This window comes from Euprymna scolopes, chromosome 45 (genome assembly GCF_053919585.1).
Source record: "Euprymna scolopes isolate OS-2025 chromosome 45, ASM5391958v1, whole genome shotgun sequence".
In the NCBI taxonomy this organism is placed as follows: domain Eukaryota; kingdom Metazoa; phylum Mollusca; class Cephalopoda; order Sepiida; family Sepiolidae; genus Euprymna; species Euprymna scolopes.
In genome coordinates this window covers 24130242-24147058 of record NC_136526.1, presented here as the reverse complement: position 1 = coordinate 24147058, position 16817 = coordinate 24130242, and the positions used below count along the sequence as shown (strand labels likewise).

At 29.5% G+C, this 16817-nt stretch overlaps 1 protein-coding gene across 4 annotated transcripts in view; it reads left to right on the top strand.

Moving 5' to 3' along the window:
- LOC145269291 (uncharacterized) overlaps window positions 1-16817 on the top strand; it is a 200957-nt gene that overhangs the window by 111587 nt on the left and 72553 nt on the right. For 2 of the 4 annotated variants that reach the window (XM_080124976.1, XM_080124977.1), the window contains exons 16-22: window positions 4073-4111; window positions 6168-6209; window positions 8311-8349; window positions 8815-8844; window positions 12293-12334; window positions 13745-13786; window positions 16076-16117. In XM_080124976.1, coding sequence (XP_079981102.1) covers window positions 4073-4111; window positions 6168-6209; window positions 8311-8349; window positions 8815-8844; window positions 12293-12334; window positions 13745-13786; window positions 16076-16117 — 276 coding nt within the window. The remainder of the gene's footprint in view (window positions 1-4072; window positions 4112-6167; window positions 6210-8310; window positions 8350-8814; window positions 8845-12292; window positions 12335-13744; window positions 13787-16075; window positions 16118-16817) is intronic. The other 2 variants (XM_080124978.1, XM_080124979.1) reach the window with 2 other exon arrangements.

Below are 16817 nucleotides of genomic sequence, written 5' to 3'. Positions count from 1 at the left end.
CTTTCTAAACAACTTTTACATCCAATTAAGTTTTCCAATTCTTTCTAAACAACTTTTACATCCAATTAAGTTTTCCAATTCTTTCTAAACAACTTTTACATCCAATTAAGTTTTCCAATTCTTTCTAAACAACTTTTACATCCAATTAAGTTTTCCAATTCTTTCTAAACAACTTTTACATCCAATTAAGTTTTCCAATTCTTTCTAAACAACTTTTACATCCAATTAAGTTTTCCAATTCTTTCTAAACAACTTTTACATCCAATTAAGTTTTCCAATACTTTCTAAACAACTTTTACATCCAATTAAGTTTTCCAATTCTTTCTAAACAACTTTTACATCCAATTAAGTTTTCCAATTCTTTCTAAACAACTTTTACATCCAATTAAGTTTTCCAATTCTTTCTAAACAACTTTTACATCCAATTAAGTTTTCCAATTCTTTCTAAACAACTTTTACATCCAATTAAGTTTTCCAATTCTTTCTAAACAACTTTTACATCCAATTAAGTTTTCCAATTCTTTCTAAACAACTTTTACATCCAATTAAGTTTTCCAATTCTTTCTAAACAACTTTTACATCCAATTAAGTTTTCCAATTCTTTCTAAACAACTTTTACATCCAATTAAGTTTTCCAATTCTTTCTAAACAACTTTTACATCCAATTAAGTTTTCCAATTCTTTCTAAACAACTTTTACATCCAATTAAGTTTTCCAATTCTTTCTAAACAACTTTTACATCCAATTAAGTTTTCCAATTCTTTCTAAACAACTTTTACATCCAATTAAGTTTTCCAATTCTTTCTAAACAACTTTTACATCCAATTAAGTTTTCCAATTCTTTCTAAACAACTTTTACATCCAATTAAGTTTTCCAATTCTTTCTAAACAACTTTTACATCCAATTAAGTTTTCCAATTCTTTCTAAACAACTTTTACATCCAATTAAGTTTTCCAATTCTTTCTAAACAACTTTTACATCCAATTAAGTTTTCCAATTCTTTCTAAACAACTTTTACATCCAATTAAGTTTTCCAATTCTTTCTAAACAACTTTTACATCCAATAAAGTTTTCCAATTCTTTCTAAACAACTTTTACATCCAATTAAGTTTTCCAATTCTTTCTAAACAACTTTTACATCCAATTAAGTTTTCCAATTCTTTCTAAACAACTTTTACATCCAATTAAGTTTTCCAATTCTTTCTAAACAACTTTTACATCCAATTAAGTTTTCCAATTCTTTCTAAACAATTTTTACATCCAATTAAGTTTTCCAATTCTTTCTAAACAATTTTTACATCCAATTAAATTTTCCAATTCTTTCTAAACAATTTTTACATCCAATTAAGTTTTCCAATTCTTTCTAAACAATTTTTACATCCAATTAAGTTTTCCAATTCTTTCTAAACAACTTTTACATCCAATTAAGTTTTCCAATTCTTTCTAAACAATTTTTACATCCAATTAAGTTTTCCAATTCTTTCTAAACAACTTTTACATCCAATTAAGTTTTCCAATTCTTTCTAAACAACTTTTACATCCAATTAAGTTTTCCAATTCTTTCTAAACAACTTTTACATCCAATTAAGTTTTCCAATTCTTTCTAAACAACTTTTACATCCAATTAAGTTTTCCAATTCTTTCTAAACAATTTTTACATCCAATTAAGTTTTCCAATTCTTTCTAAACAACTTTTACATCCAATTAAGTTTTCCAATTCTTTCTAAACAACTTTTACATCCAATTAAGTTTTCCAATTCTTTCTAAACAACTTTTACATCCAATTAAGTTTTCCAATTCTTTCTAAACAACTTTTACATCCAATTAAGTTTTCCAATTCTTTCTAAACAACTTTTACATCCAATTAAGTTTTCCAATTCTTTCTAAACAACTTTTACATCCAATTAAGTTTTCCAATTCTTTCTAAACAACTTTTACATCCAATTAAGTTTTCCAATTTTTTCTAAACAATTTTTACATCCAATTAAGTTTTCCAATTCTTTCTAAACAATTTTTACATCCAATTAAGTTTTCCAATTCTTTCTAAACAACTTTTACATCCAATTAAGTTTTCCAATTCTTTCTAAACAATTTTTACATCCAATTAAGTTTTCCAATTCTTTCTAAACAATTTTTACATCCAATTAAGTTTTCCAATTCTTTCTAAACAACTTTTACATCCAATTAAGTTTTCCAATTCTTTCTAAACAATTTTTACATCCAATTAAGTTTTCCAATTCTTTCTAAACAATTTTTACATCCAATTAAGTTTTCCAATTCTTTCTAAACAATTTTTACATCCAATTAAGTTTTCCAATTCTTTCTAAACAACTTTTACATCCAATTAAGTTTTCCAATTCTTTCTAAACAACTTTTACATCCAATTAAGTTTTCCAATTCTTTCTAAACAACTTTTACATCCAATTAAGTTTTCCAATTCTTTCTAAACAACTTTTACATCCAATTAAGTTTTCCAATTCTTTCTAAACAACTTTTACATCCAATTAAGTTTTCCAATTCTTTCTAAACAACTTTTACATCCAATTAAGTTTTCCAATTCTTTCTAAACAACTTTTACATCCAATTAAGTTTTCCAATTCTTTCTAAACAATTTTTACATCCAATTAAGTTTTCCAATTCTTTCTAAACAACTTTTACATCCAATTAAGTTTTCCAATTCTTTCTAAACAATTTTTACATCCAATTAAGTTTTCCAATTCTTTCTAAACAATTTTTACATCCAATTAAGTTTTCCAATTCTTTCTAAACAATTTTTACATCCAATTAAGTTTTCCAATTCTTTCTAAACAACTTTTACATCCAATTAAGTTTTCCAATTCTTTCTAAACAATTTTTACATCCAATTAAGTTTTCCAATTCTTTCTAAACAATTTTTACATCCAATTAAGTTTTCCAATTCTTTCTAAACAACTTTTACATCCAATTAAGTTTTCCAATTCTTTCTAAACAACTTTTACATCCAATTAAGTTTTCCAATTCTTTCTAAACAATTTTTACATCCAATTAAGTTTTCCAATTCTTTCTAAACAATTTTTACATCCAATTAAGTTTTCCAATTCTTTCTAAACAACTTTTACATCCAATTAAGTTTTCCAATTCTTTCTAAACAACTTTTACATCCAATTAAGTTTTCCAATTCTTTCTAAACAACTTTTACATCCAATTAAGTTTTCCAATTCTTTCTAAACAACTTTTACATCCAATTAAGTTTTCCAATTCTTTCTAAACAACTTTTACATCCAATTAAGTTTTCCAATTCTTTCTAAACAACTTTTACATCCAATTAAGTTTTCCAATTCTTTCTAAACAACTTTTACATCCAATTAAGCTTTCCAATTCTTTCTAAACAACTTTTACATCCAATTAAGTTTTCCAATTCTTTCTAAACAATTTTTACATCCAATTAAGTTTTCCAATTCTTTCTAAACAACTTTTACATCCAATTAAGTTTTCCAATTCTTTCTAAACAATTTTTACATCCAATTAAGTTTTCCAATTCTTTCTAAACAATTTTTACATCCAATTAAGTTTTCCAATTTTTTCTAAACAATTTTTACATCCAATTAAGTTTTCCAATTCTTTCTAAACAACTTTTACATCCAATTAAGTTTTCCAATTCTTTCTAAACAACTTTTACATCCAATTAAGTTTTCCAATTCTTTCTAAACAACTTTTACATCCAATTAAGTTTTCCAATTCTTTCTAAACAATTTTTACATCCAATTAAGTTTTCCAATTCTTTCTAAACAATTTTTACATCCAATTAAGTTTTCCAATTCTTTCTAAACAATTGTTAGATTCAATTCATCGTTTTCTCCTTACGTTTTGCTTAACTCTTTTTAGATAAAAATTATTTTGTGTTTTATCTTTTCTTTTTTTCCTTGTGATTTCTTTAACATGTGTCTGTGTAGCGCAATAGGCAACATATAGCTTTTATAATCAAATAAATATAATCTTTCATTAATGTTTTTAAATTATAATCAAATAAATATAATCTTTCATTGATGTTTTTAAGTGTCGAATTCAATAAATACATTTCTTTTTTGCCAGGATATGATCCTCAGCTTGATGCGAATTCATTAAATGGAGGTATGTAATAAATATCATTTAAAGTGTTCAACATCTACGATATCTAAATGTAAAATTTATATCTTATATATAAACTTATGTTGTCCAGATTAAAAAAAGGTTGGACTTAAATAGCATTTAAATTGGTATATGATTAAACGTTGATTCCCCCTAATTTTCATACTTCTGTTTTTATGTTATAACATATAAGCAACAATAGTGTCCAAATATTTACAAAAAGCAACTAAAGTTAATTTCTCTTGAGCAAGGTCGTGACAGTACAGCTAGGATTTAATTATAATAACAGCCAGTGACAACTCATTTACTTTGTTTCAGTGATTTCAATCTGAAATGATTTGTTTAAAACAAAATATTATTGAACAAGTTTTACTTGTTTTTATTATTTACAAATATTTATAAAATTTATTTTTTAAGTTCTTTCTCATTCACTCATGATATACTTCAATACAGATGATTATAAAAAAAAAAACTAATAATTACTTCTGTGATTGTTTTTATATTTTAATATTTCCAGTAATTTTGAGAAACTCTCTATTCTTATGAAGTAATATAATCCATCTTACTGAACTAGAAATAATGTGAAGATCCTAGACCACTGCCAATCTTTATCTGGTTCTAAATTAGACTGCATTGCTCGTCGCCTGTGCCATACTAAATATGACAACACGTTGGCATATTTACAACCGTGTGTACTTACAAAAGGCACCACTTATCAAGGCCCAGCGTCCACTCAAGGATAAGGGTTAATGAGTGTACAGTAGTACAATATCATAGTAATCGTTTGGTAAATTGGATTACGTAAGGGGAGCGGCTCATCAAAAACTTGATTGATACATTGGAGTTGAAGACGACCATATTGTAGTCAGCTAGAAAGCAGGAAAACAGAAAAGAGTTCTTCAGGTGTGCAGTTCTAAACTTTGTTCATGGAATCTACATTTAGGTTTAGGCACAGATAAAGAGTGGGCAGAAACTAATGCTAGTGTTTTCAGAAGGATGAGTGTTTCTCAAGTTTGGCGAGGGGCAACCATAGATTGGAGCTCAGACGAGACTTGCCATGAAAATAACGATAAAGCCAGGTTCGCAATGTCTCTTCTGTGAGAAAAAGGTTGCAGGGAAGAGAAAAGGGCATCCCTACGAAGTCTATTTTGAACTCTGTTAAGGCAGGATAAGATCTTTCTAGCAGCTCATGCCCAGATGTGGCAACTATACTCCATTCTTGGACGTACCTGGCTCTTATATAGGTAAAGAATTGCATCTACTGGATCGATAGAAAACTCTCACCATTTTTTTTCAACTACCTTAGCAACGGATTTAATGTACGTGTTCCATTTCAGATCAGGAGTAAAGGTCAAGCCCAGAAGCTTTTCAAAATATGGAACCTCCCCAAGACCATTCATTTCAATTGACGCCAGATGGGGATCAGAACGTTGATGATGTTATGATTATGTTACAGAAACTTTGTAGTAGATAGCTTTATAAGTAATGTTTTAAAAAGTCCATATAGTGCCGAATAAGGCATACCGCTATCACATCATGACACATGTATTAAGAATTTTAATGAATTACTTCAATAAATAAATGTATTTCTCTTTAACAAGTTCCTATGAACACGTGTTGCGAATTCAGTAAAAATAAGTACGAAATAAATAAAATGTTGTTCATAGTGATCACCATTTACAAGAATATGATATCTAATCTGTAGAATTTTATTTAAAACTTTTAATACTTTAGTATAGATAGTATTTAAGCTGGTGAACTAAACTTGCTTTATATAGTCTCCTAAAAATAAGAACCAAGCAAGAAGAAATAACTAATTTTTTTATTAATCATTAGTTGCATTAATCTTCATTTTTACATCCAATTATATCCAGTTCATCGCCATTGGTCCTGACTTTTTTCTGAACACTTATTATAAAAAAATATTTTGGATTTTATCTTTTTTTTTTTTCCTGTGTTGTATTAAACATGTCATTAGTAGGCAGCAGACACGTTTCATAATCAAATATATAAAAATCTTTTTAAGTGTGCAATTTAATAAATATATTTCTTTTGCCAGGTCAATCTGATCCTCAATTTGATGCGGATTCATTAAGTGGAGGTATGTAATAAATAGAATATCATTTAAAGTTTTTGACAACAGTATCCAAATGTTTACAAAAAGCAAGTAAAGTTAATTTCTCTTAGGCAACGCTGTTTCAGTACAGTTAGGATTTAATATAATGACAGCTTATTTATTTAGTTTCTGTGATTTCAATCTGAACATTATGAGAAACAATTTATTAAGTAAAAATAAGACTGAACTATTTTTTGTTTTTTACAAATATTTCTTTCTCATTATCTCATGATATGCTTCACTACAAATGCTTATAAAAAACTAATAATTACTGATTGTTTTTATAGTTTGAGAAACTCTCTATTATTAAAAACTTATACAACCCATCTATTAGGCGAGAAAAGCTATGTAGATCCATGGTTGCTCTAAATGTCAGATTTTTTTATCATATCTTCAATAAGTCCGAATTCTTGTTGCTATTGTTAATACAAAAGTTTGAGCTATGTTGTGACACAATTAGGCTGAGTTTTTTTGTAACCAATGTTGTAATAAATAAGATAATACGGTAGCATATTTACTAAAGCCACTTTAAGGACTGCCAGCGACCACTGTCAAAGAGTAATAAAAAATTTGAGAGAGTTGTATGCTCAGTCCGTTGTCCAAAGTAGCTGAGCAGCAGCTTGGTTCTCACCAGTTTTGGCAAATAGCAAACAGAATCCTGAACATGTGCTCTATCCCAACCATCATCAATGGACCTAAGATAATCTCGTCAGCATCAGACAAAGCCAAACTCTTTGCCAAGAACTTTGTAGCTAATTCTACCCTATGCAATTAAGGCCACCAACCTTCCCGTATTCCCTACAGTATCTGGAAACGCACTATGAAACTAAATAGAGAAGTAGTGAACCACCTCAGCAACAATAACCTCGTTAGTGATATGCAATATGGTTTCCATCCTGCTAGATCTACAGCAGATGTGCTAACGGTTATATCTCATAGGTTTAGCAAATCTATCAATATATCAAAAGCCTTTGATAAAGTATGGCATAAAAGTTTACTCCACAAGATCTCCAGCTATAGTATAGCTGGAAATGTCTTCTCAGTTATTAAATCATTTCTCTCTGATAAACTCATAAGAGTAGTGGTTGATGGGCAGAAATCAGAAGCTCACAATATTAATGCTGGAGTCCCTCATGGGTCCATGCTGGGTCTAACTCTTTTCCTGATCTACATCAATGATCTCGCAAATCACATTCTAAGATCATGCGTAGATATTTATGCTGATGACACTACCATCTATGGAAACACTTCAAAGGCCAAAAATGACCAAGTCCTCTCTGATTCTCTGGTACAATGGGGAAAAAGGTGGCTGGTTACTTTTAATGCATCTAAAAGCAAGCTTCAACCTTTACATCATTAATGCTCTGATTTCCGTCTGGCATCAATTGAAATGAATGGCACTCATCTTGGGGAGGCTCTATGTTTTGACAAGCTTCTGATCTGAAATTGAACATGTACATCAACTCTGTTGCCAAGATAGCTGGAAAAATGGTAGGATCATTTATCGTTTTTTTTTTCATAGCAAGTGCTTGTCTAAGCTCAAAGCTATGGTCACCCCTCGCCAAACATTCATAAAATCTCTCATCTATCTGAAACCACTATCACAAATTTCCCCCACTCTTTATCTGTGCCTAAACCTAAACGTAGATTACATGAACAATGCTTCTCTTTTTAGAAATGCACGCCTGTGAAACTCTCTTCCGTTTACCTGTCTTCTAGCTAACTACAATATGGCTGTCTTCAAGTCTAAAGTGAAGTTCTTGATGAGCCGTTTCCCTTAAGTAATCCACTTTACCAAATTTCAACTAACGACGATTACTACGATATTGTCCCATTAACACTCATAAACCGTTATCCTTGAGTGACCTCCAGCTCTTGATAAGTCGTGACTCCTTTGTAAAGAAAAAAGTGTGTACTTACAGGAGTACAGAAAGTATGCTTGTCCTTCGCCCTCGGCCACTTTTTAATTAAAATTTTGAGAAGTCCATATTGTCAGGAATAAAAGTAGATCGCTATCAAATCTTATTTATTAATAAGTTTAATGCATTACTTCAATAAAAAAAATCATTTCTTTTTTTTTTACCAGCTCCTACGAACATGTATGTTGCGAATCCAATAAAAAAAGGTATGAAATAAATAAAATGTTGTTCAAAATGATCATCATTTACAAGACATAGACAATAATATGATAACTTATATATACCATTTCTTTTAAAGGATTTTAATACTTAAGCATAGAAAGCATTTAAGCTGATAAATCAAACTTTGATTCTGATTAGCCAATTTTTATTTGTTGCTGTTGTACCATGTTATTTACATTATTTATTAATTATAAATATTTTTGATTGATTAAAAAATACTTAATCTAGTGAAACAGATGAAAACATTTTATACAGTCTCCTCAAAATAAAAACCAAGCAAGAGGAATTTATTTTTTTTATTAAATGTTAATTGTCGTTACTTGCTTTAATTTCATTCAACTTTTACATCCAATTAAATTTCCCAATTCTTTACTTTCTAAACAATTGTTTGGTTTATTGTTGAATCTTTTTAAGTTTCGCAATTTAATACATATCTTTCTTTTTGCCAGGACCTGATTTTGAATTTGATGCGAACAGAGGTATGTAAATAGATTGTGATTTAAAGTGTTTAGCATCTACGAGATATGAATGTGAAAATGATGTCTTATTCATAAAATTATGTTGGCATGATTAAAAAAAGTTTAGCCTAACGTTAGATTAGGTTAGAAATAAACTGATAATGACTGAAACGTTAAAACTTGCTATTCTTCATTATCTGTTTTTGATTATACAATATTATGTACAATATTATCTAAATATTTACAAAAAGCAACTGAAACTAATTGTTCTAGGTAATGCCGTGTCGGTACAGCTATGGTCCAATATAGTGACACTCAGCTCATTTATTTCGTTTCTGTGATTTCAATCTGAACAATTTATTTAAAATAAAATAAGATTGAAATATTTTTACTTGTTTTTATTATTTACAAATATTTTTTTTATTTACAAATATTTTTTAATTTATTTTTTAATAAAAATTTGGTTGATTCTGATTAGCCAATTTTCATTTGTAGTTGTTGTACCATGTTATTTACAGATATATTAATTATGAATAGTTAAGATTTATAAAACAATATTTAATCTAGTCCAACAAATGTACACATGATAATGTATTAGTTTTTCTGAAAATCAAATTCAAGCAAAGGGGAATAACTTTTATTTTTTATTAAGTGTTAATGTTTCTTACTTGCATTAATATTCATTCAAGTTTTGGCCCTGTCGGTGGGGCATTAGAATACGCCAACTGCCCCCCTGCAGAGGGTAAAGTCCCTCAATGGGGGTCCTGGATATGACTTAAACTATATCCAGTGGTGAGGCCCCAGCTTGTGGGCTTTGGGGAGTGTGGAGCCACCCTTTAATTACCATTGCTCCCAGGTCCACTCTGACCCGGAGTGGTAGTACCTGTTAGGGCCCCAACTATGGGTCAAATAGAAACTGGCGTGAAAACAGCAAATATATTCTATTAAAAAAAATTTTTCTTCAAAATCTTTGGATTCGGCATTAACAACCCGAAAAGGGTTGATATGCCGTAAAACAAAAACCAACCAACCAAACCATCATTCAAGTTTTACATTTAACGTGTTTAGCATTATTTATGTAAAAATTGTGTTTTATCCGTAATATTGTGTTGGTTAAATTAAAAAACTAATCTCTGTGTAACACGGTTGGAAATTAACTGACATGGAATTTAGGCTTTCTACTTCTTATCTTTTTTTTCTTTTTGTCATATCCTTTACTTTAATGAAGACTTATGTTGTAAAGCGGATAAAAATAAGTATGCAATAATAAAAGTGAAAAGGCATCAATATGTTACAATAATATGATACTTAATCTATAAAATTATATTGAACGATTTCAATACTTAGACAGAGATAGCATTTATGCTGATAAATCAAACTTGGATTTTGATTAGCCAATTTTTATTTGTTGGTGTTGTATCGTGTTATTTACAGTATTCATTAATTATAAATATTTACGATTCATAAAAAAATACTTCATCTGGTGCAATATACACAGGTGGCAAAAAGAAAGTCCGCACTTGTAATTTTTTTCAAAAACTGCAGATTGAAACTAAATTTTACGTAATTGTTTATACAACGTATACCTCATTTGATTGGCCTTTTATTCTTCTATAATTTTACCTGTTCATATTTGAATTTTAATTGAAATATTCTAGTGTTCACGTCAATTTAAAAAAATAACTTCAAATTGAGGAGGCAAAAAGAAAGTCCACACAATGGAAAATTGTTATTTAAATGTAAATTAAGTACATGAATGCAACACAAATACAACAGGAACACAATGAACTCGTTAATATTTAGTAGCATAGCCATTCTGCAATTTGACAGCCTGCAGTCTTTTGGGAATTCCTTGAATTAGACTGCAGCAATACTCCAGGAAAGGACATCCCACTTTTCTTTAATTTTTGTCAAAGTTCTTCCAAATTTGAAATTTTATCATTGTGTAGCTGTTGCTTGATGTAATGCCATACGTTTTCGATAGGATTGAGGTCTGGAGATTGTGCAGGCCAATCCAAGCACGGAATATCATGTTCTTCCAGGAACCTCTTGACATTGCCAGCTGTGCGAATATGGGATTATCATCCAAATTCCGACAAAAGTAGAGTAGAAAATGCTCAGTCAACATATTAATGTATTTGGTCGAATTAATTCGACCTTGCAAGCGAACTATAGGCCCTGGACTATTGGTACTAATAATGTCTCACACCAAAACTGAACCACTACCACATTGCAGCATTGAAACTGAGCACTTAGGATTAAATTCTTCGTCTTTCCTCTGACGGACGTACTACCTACCATTACTGCCTCCCCTATAGTCTGCTTTCTTCGCTAAAAAGCACTTTTAACCAATATGAAGAGTCATGATCTTCATTGCATCTGACAAAGTCGAGACGGCCCTTTCTGTTCTTTACAGAAATCATTGGCTTGCGTCGTGCAATATATCCTTGCAGATTAAATTTCTTTAATCTGTTCTAGACAGTAGAAAGAGAGCACTTTTTAACAAGATTGCACTGTTGTTGAATTTGGGGAGCCATTTCAAATCTATTTCTTAGGCTGCAGATCTTAATAGCATTGTCTTTCTTGTTACAAGTAACTCTAGTACGACCAGATTTAGGGCATTACGAACACTGTTGGTGTTTTGGTACTTTCGCACAGTCTTTCGTACCGTTTTCTCATTACATTTCAATCTGCGGCTGATTTCTCGATTGGATAAGTTAGAAAGGTGGAGATTAATGAGCTCCTGACGATCACTAAGAGAAACTCGTAGCATACGGACTAAATGTTACGTTGTATAACCTGGAACAGCAACAATTTCGATTAGAGATGCTTTGTTGCCTGTTGGTGAATATTTTAAACAGATTTGGGGCGAGAATTTTAGCTGGTTTTAAGCGAATTTGTTGAAGTTATTTTATAAATTGATGTGAACACTAGAATATTTCAATTAATAATCAAATGTGAACAGTTAAAATTATAGAGTAATAAAAGGCAAATCAAATGAGGTATAGGGTGGCTAAACAGTTACATTAAATTTAGCTTAGATTTGCAGTTTTTGAAAAAATTACAAGTGCAGACTTTCTTTTTGCCGGCACTGTATGTAAGCATCATATTTGGTCTCCTACAAATAAAAATCAAGCAAGAAGGATAACTCTTTTTTTTATTAAGTATTAGCGTTTCTTAATTGCATTAATTTTTATTCAAGTTGTACATCCAATTAGCATTTCCAATTCTTTACTTTCTAAACAATTGTTAGGTTCAGTTCATCATTTTTTTTTCTTGCGTTTTGCTTAATCTTTATTAGATAAAAATTATTTTGGATTTATGTTTTGTCTTTTTTCTTGTAATGTCTTTAACTTGTGACTTAATAGCGCAATCGGCATCATGTACGTTTCATAATCAAATATATAAAATTTTAAATTAATCTTTTTAAATGTCGCAATTTAACAAATACATGTATTTCTTTTGCCAGGTCAATCTGATCCTCAAGTTGATGCGAATTCATTAAATGAAGGTATGAAATAAATAAAATATTATTTAAAAGTGTTCAGCTACGATATGTAAATGTAAAAATTATGTTTTCAGTATTTAATCTTCTCGTCTGAATTTTAAAAAGTTGGACCTAAATAGCATATAATTTTGTATGTGATTAAACGTTGATTCAGACTTATTTTAATATTTCTGGGGGTTTTTTTGTTTTATTATTATTATACCATATGATCTACAAAACTATACAAATATTTACAAAAAGCAACTGAAGTTCATTTCTCTTGGGTAACACCGTTTCACTAGAGTAAGGATCCATTATAATAACAGCCAATGACGGCTCATTTATTTCGTTTCTGTGATTTCAATCTGAACATTATAAGAAACAATTTATTTGAAATAAAATAAGATTGAACAATTTTTACTTGTTTTTATTATTTACAAATATTTTTTTTATTTACAAATATTTTTTAATTTATTTTTTAGTAAAAATTTGGTTGATTCTGATTAGCCAATTTTCATTTGTAGTTGTTGTACCATGTTATTTACAGATATATTAATTATGAATAGTTAACATTTATAAAACAATATTTAATCTAGTCCAACAAATGTACACATGATAATGTATTAGTTTTTCTGAAAATCAAATTCAAGCAAAGGGGAATAACTCTTATTTTTTATTACGTGTTAATGTTTCTTACTTGCATTAATATTCATTCAAGTTTTACATTTAACGTGTTTAGCATTATTTATTATCTGTTTGTTTAGCATTATTATTTATTTATGTCTTATCGGTAAAATTATGTTGTCCGATCAAAAAACTAAACTTGGTCTAACACTGTATGAAATTCACTGACATGGAATGAAACGCTAATTCTGTATTGCTAATTTTCATCTTTCTTTTTGCCATACAATTTACAAGCTTTAACGAAGACTTATGTTGTAAAGTGAATAAAAATATGTATGCAATAAATAATGTTTAAAGTCATCATTATTTACAAAACATAAAAAATAATATGATATATAATATTATATTCAATGATTTCAATACTTAAACATAAATAGCATTTAAGCTTATAAATAAAACTGATTCTGATTAGCCAATTTAATTTGTTGCTGTTGTCCCATGTTATTTACAGTATTTATTAATTATAAATATTTACGATTCATAAAAACATACTATAACTGGTGCAATATATTTAAGCATTTTATATTGTCTCCTAAAAATAAAAATCAAGCAAGAAGAATAACTCATTTTTTTTAAGCATTTTTAATTGCATTAATTTTTATTCAAGTCCTACATCCATCTTGTGATAGTTTTAACATGAGATTATTAGCGCAAGCGGCATCATGTACGTTTCATAATCAAATATATAAAATTTTAAGTGAATCTTTTTAAGTGTTGCAATTTAACAAATACATGTATTTCTTTTGCCAGGTCAATCTGATCCTCAATTTAATGCGAATTCATTAAATGGAGGTATGTTAAATAATAAGATATCATTTAAAATTCTTCAGCATCTATGATATAGAAATGTAAAAAGTATGTTTTATTTATTTCATTTCCTCGTCTCGTTTTAAAAAGTTGGACCTAAATAGCATTTAATTTGGTATATGATTAAACGTTGATTCAGACTGCGCGAGTCTTTTCTAGTCACAAAAACACGCGTTCACATCTCAAGCCATATTTCTTGTCACATACATATGCGCACACAAACATATGCGCACATACACACACCTACATATATTCACGTTTGCGTACATTCACTTACATTCATGTGTATACACATACACGCTAACGTACACACATGTACTCACATACGCGCACATGTACACACACATGGGCAACGTCACTTCCCCTTTCAAAGGAAATCCACACATGCACAAAAGACCACCGGAAACAACTAAAAAAGCAAGAGACAAGCTGTTTCCTATCCTTTTCAACTCGCCTTCCGCAGTGAGTGGTCGACAAACCATTTCACCCTTTCGGGGCGCGCGCACCCACGTCACCTGCTACTATATGTGAGGCAAAAAACTAACAAACAGTACGTACACTTTATACGCTTTCTCTCTCCATGGACTGGATTGACATTCTCACTCTTTCTCTATCTATATATACAACTTGTGCCTGAGAATACCTTCGTGTAGCTGACTGCTAACATGGCGCACAGCTTTACTGATGTCAACCCTCTATCCTTTTCTTTGTCTACACGCTGGACTGTCATTCCCATTTCCACTACATTATTCACTTCTCTTTCCATGAGAAAAAAAAAAACGATAGTGACCCGAAAGTGAGATAAACACACATTTCCTTTTCCTTCTATACTACAAGTCCCACAACAAATGATGGTTACAGCCGAACGCAGACATGAACACGTGTTATACCTAAAACATTCATTTGTTAAAAGTAAATACACAACATGTTTATTTTATCCAGCAATTGAGTTTTGTTTCCTTCTTTCCATTCGTTTCATTACTTTTTTTTGTAATGGGATTAGGATATATATATCCTAGTCGTCTACAAGACTAATTTTAATACTTCTGTGTTTTTTATATATATATATCCCATATAATCTACAATAGTATCCAAATATTTACAAAAAGCAACTGAAGTTAATTTCTACTGGGCAATGCCGTTTCAGTACATCTAGGATCTAACATCTATGGTCCATTATAATAACAACCAGTGACAGCTCATGTATTTCGTCTCTCTGGCTTCAATCTGGACATTATGAGAAACAATTTATTTAAAATAAAATAAGATTGAAATATTTTTACTTGTTGTTTTTATTATTTACATATATTTTCTAAATTTACTTTTTAATAAAAATTTGTTCTTTTTCTTTCATATTTTTTATAACAAATGGTTGATTCTGATTAGCCAATTTTTATTTGAAAATTTTGTACCATGTTATTTACAGATATATTAATTATGAATAGTTAAGATTTATAAAACAATATTTAATCTAGTCCAGCATATTTACACACTTAAATTCAAGCAAAGGGGAATAACTCTTGTTTTTATTAAGTGTTAATGTTCATTCAAGTTTTACATTTAACATATTTATTGATGTAAAAATTATGTCTTATCCACAAAATTATGTTGGCTGAATTAAAAACTAAACTTCGTCTAACACTGTTGGAAATTCACTGACATTGAATGAAACGTTAATTTAGATTTGCTTATTTTCATCCTTTTTTGTTTCTGCCATATCCTTTACAAGCTTTAATGAAGACTTGTGTTGTAAAGTGAATGAAAATGAGTATGCAATAAATAATATGTTTAAAGTCATCATAATTTATAAGACATAAACAATGATATGATACTTAATCTATGAAATTATATTGAACGATTTCAATACTTAGACATAGATAGCATTTATGCTGATTAATCAAACTTGGATTTTGATTGACCAATTTTTATTTGTTGCTGTTGTACGATGTTATTTACATTATTTATTAATTAAGCATTAGCATATCTTTATGGCATTTATTTTTATTCAAGTCGCACATCCAATTTTTTTTCTAATTCTTTACTTTCTAGACAATTGTTAGGTTCAGTTTATCATTTTTTTTCTTGCGTTTTGCTTAATCTTTATTAGATAAAAATTATTTTGGATTTATGTTTTGTCTTTTTTCTTGTGATGTCTTTAACTTGTGACTTAATAGCGCAATTGGCATCATGTACGTTTTATAATCAAATATATAAAATGTTACATGAATCTTTTTAATGTCGCAATTTGATAAATACATGTATGTCTTTTGCCAGGTCAATCTGATTCTCAAGTTGATGCGGATTCATTTAATGGAGGTATGTAATAAGTAAAATATCATTTAAAAGTGTTCAGCAACTACAGTATATAAATGTGAAATGTATGTCTTTATGTTGTCCGAATTTTAAAAAGTTGGATCCAAATAGCATTTAATTTGGTATATGATTAAACGTTGATTCAGATTAAGTATCATACTTCTGTTTTTATATTATACCATATAATCTACAATAGTATCTAAAACTTTACAAAAGGCCAAATTAAGTTTTCCAATTCTTAACTTTACTGACGGATTTAATGTACGTGTTCCATCTCAGATCAGTAGTAACGGTCAAGTCCAGAAGCTTGTCAAAACATGGAGCCTCCCCAAGATGAGACCCATTCATTTCAATTGATGCCAGATAGGGGATCAGAGCGTTGATGATATAAAGATAAAAGCTTGGTTTTAGATGCATTAAAATTAACCAGCCACCTCTTTCCTCATTGCACTACGTGCTCCAAATCAGAGAGAACTTGGTCATTTACGATCTTTGATGTGTTGCCATAGATGGTAGTGTCATCAGCATAAATGTCTACAAATGATCTTAGGATGTGATTTGGAAGATCATTGATGTAGATCAGGAAGATAGTTGGGCCCAAGATGGGCCCCCGACGGACTCCAGCATTAATACTGTGAGCTTCTGATTTCTGCCCATCAACCACTATTCTCATGAACCTATCAGAGAGAAATGGTTTAATAAT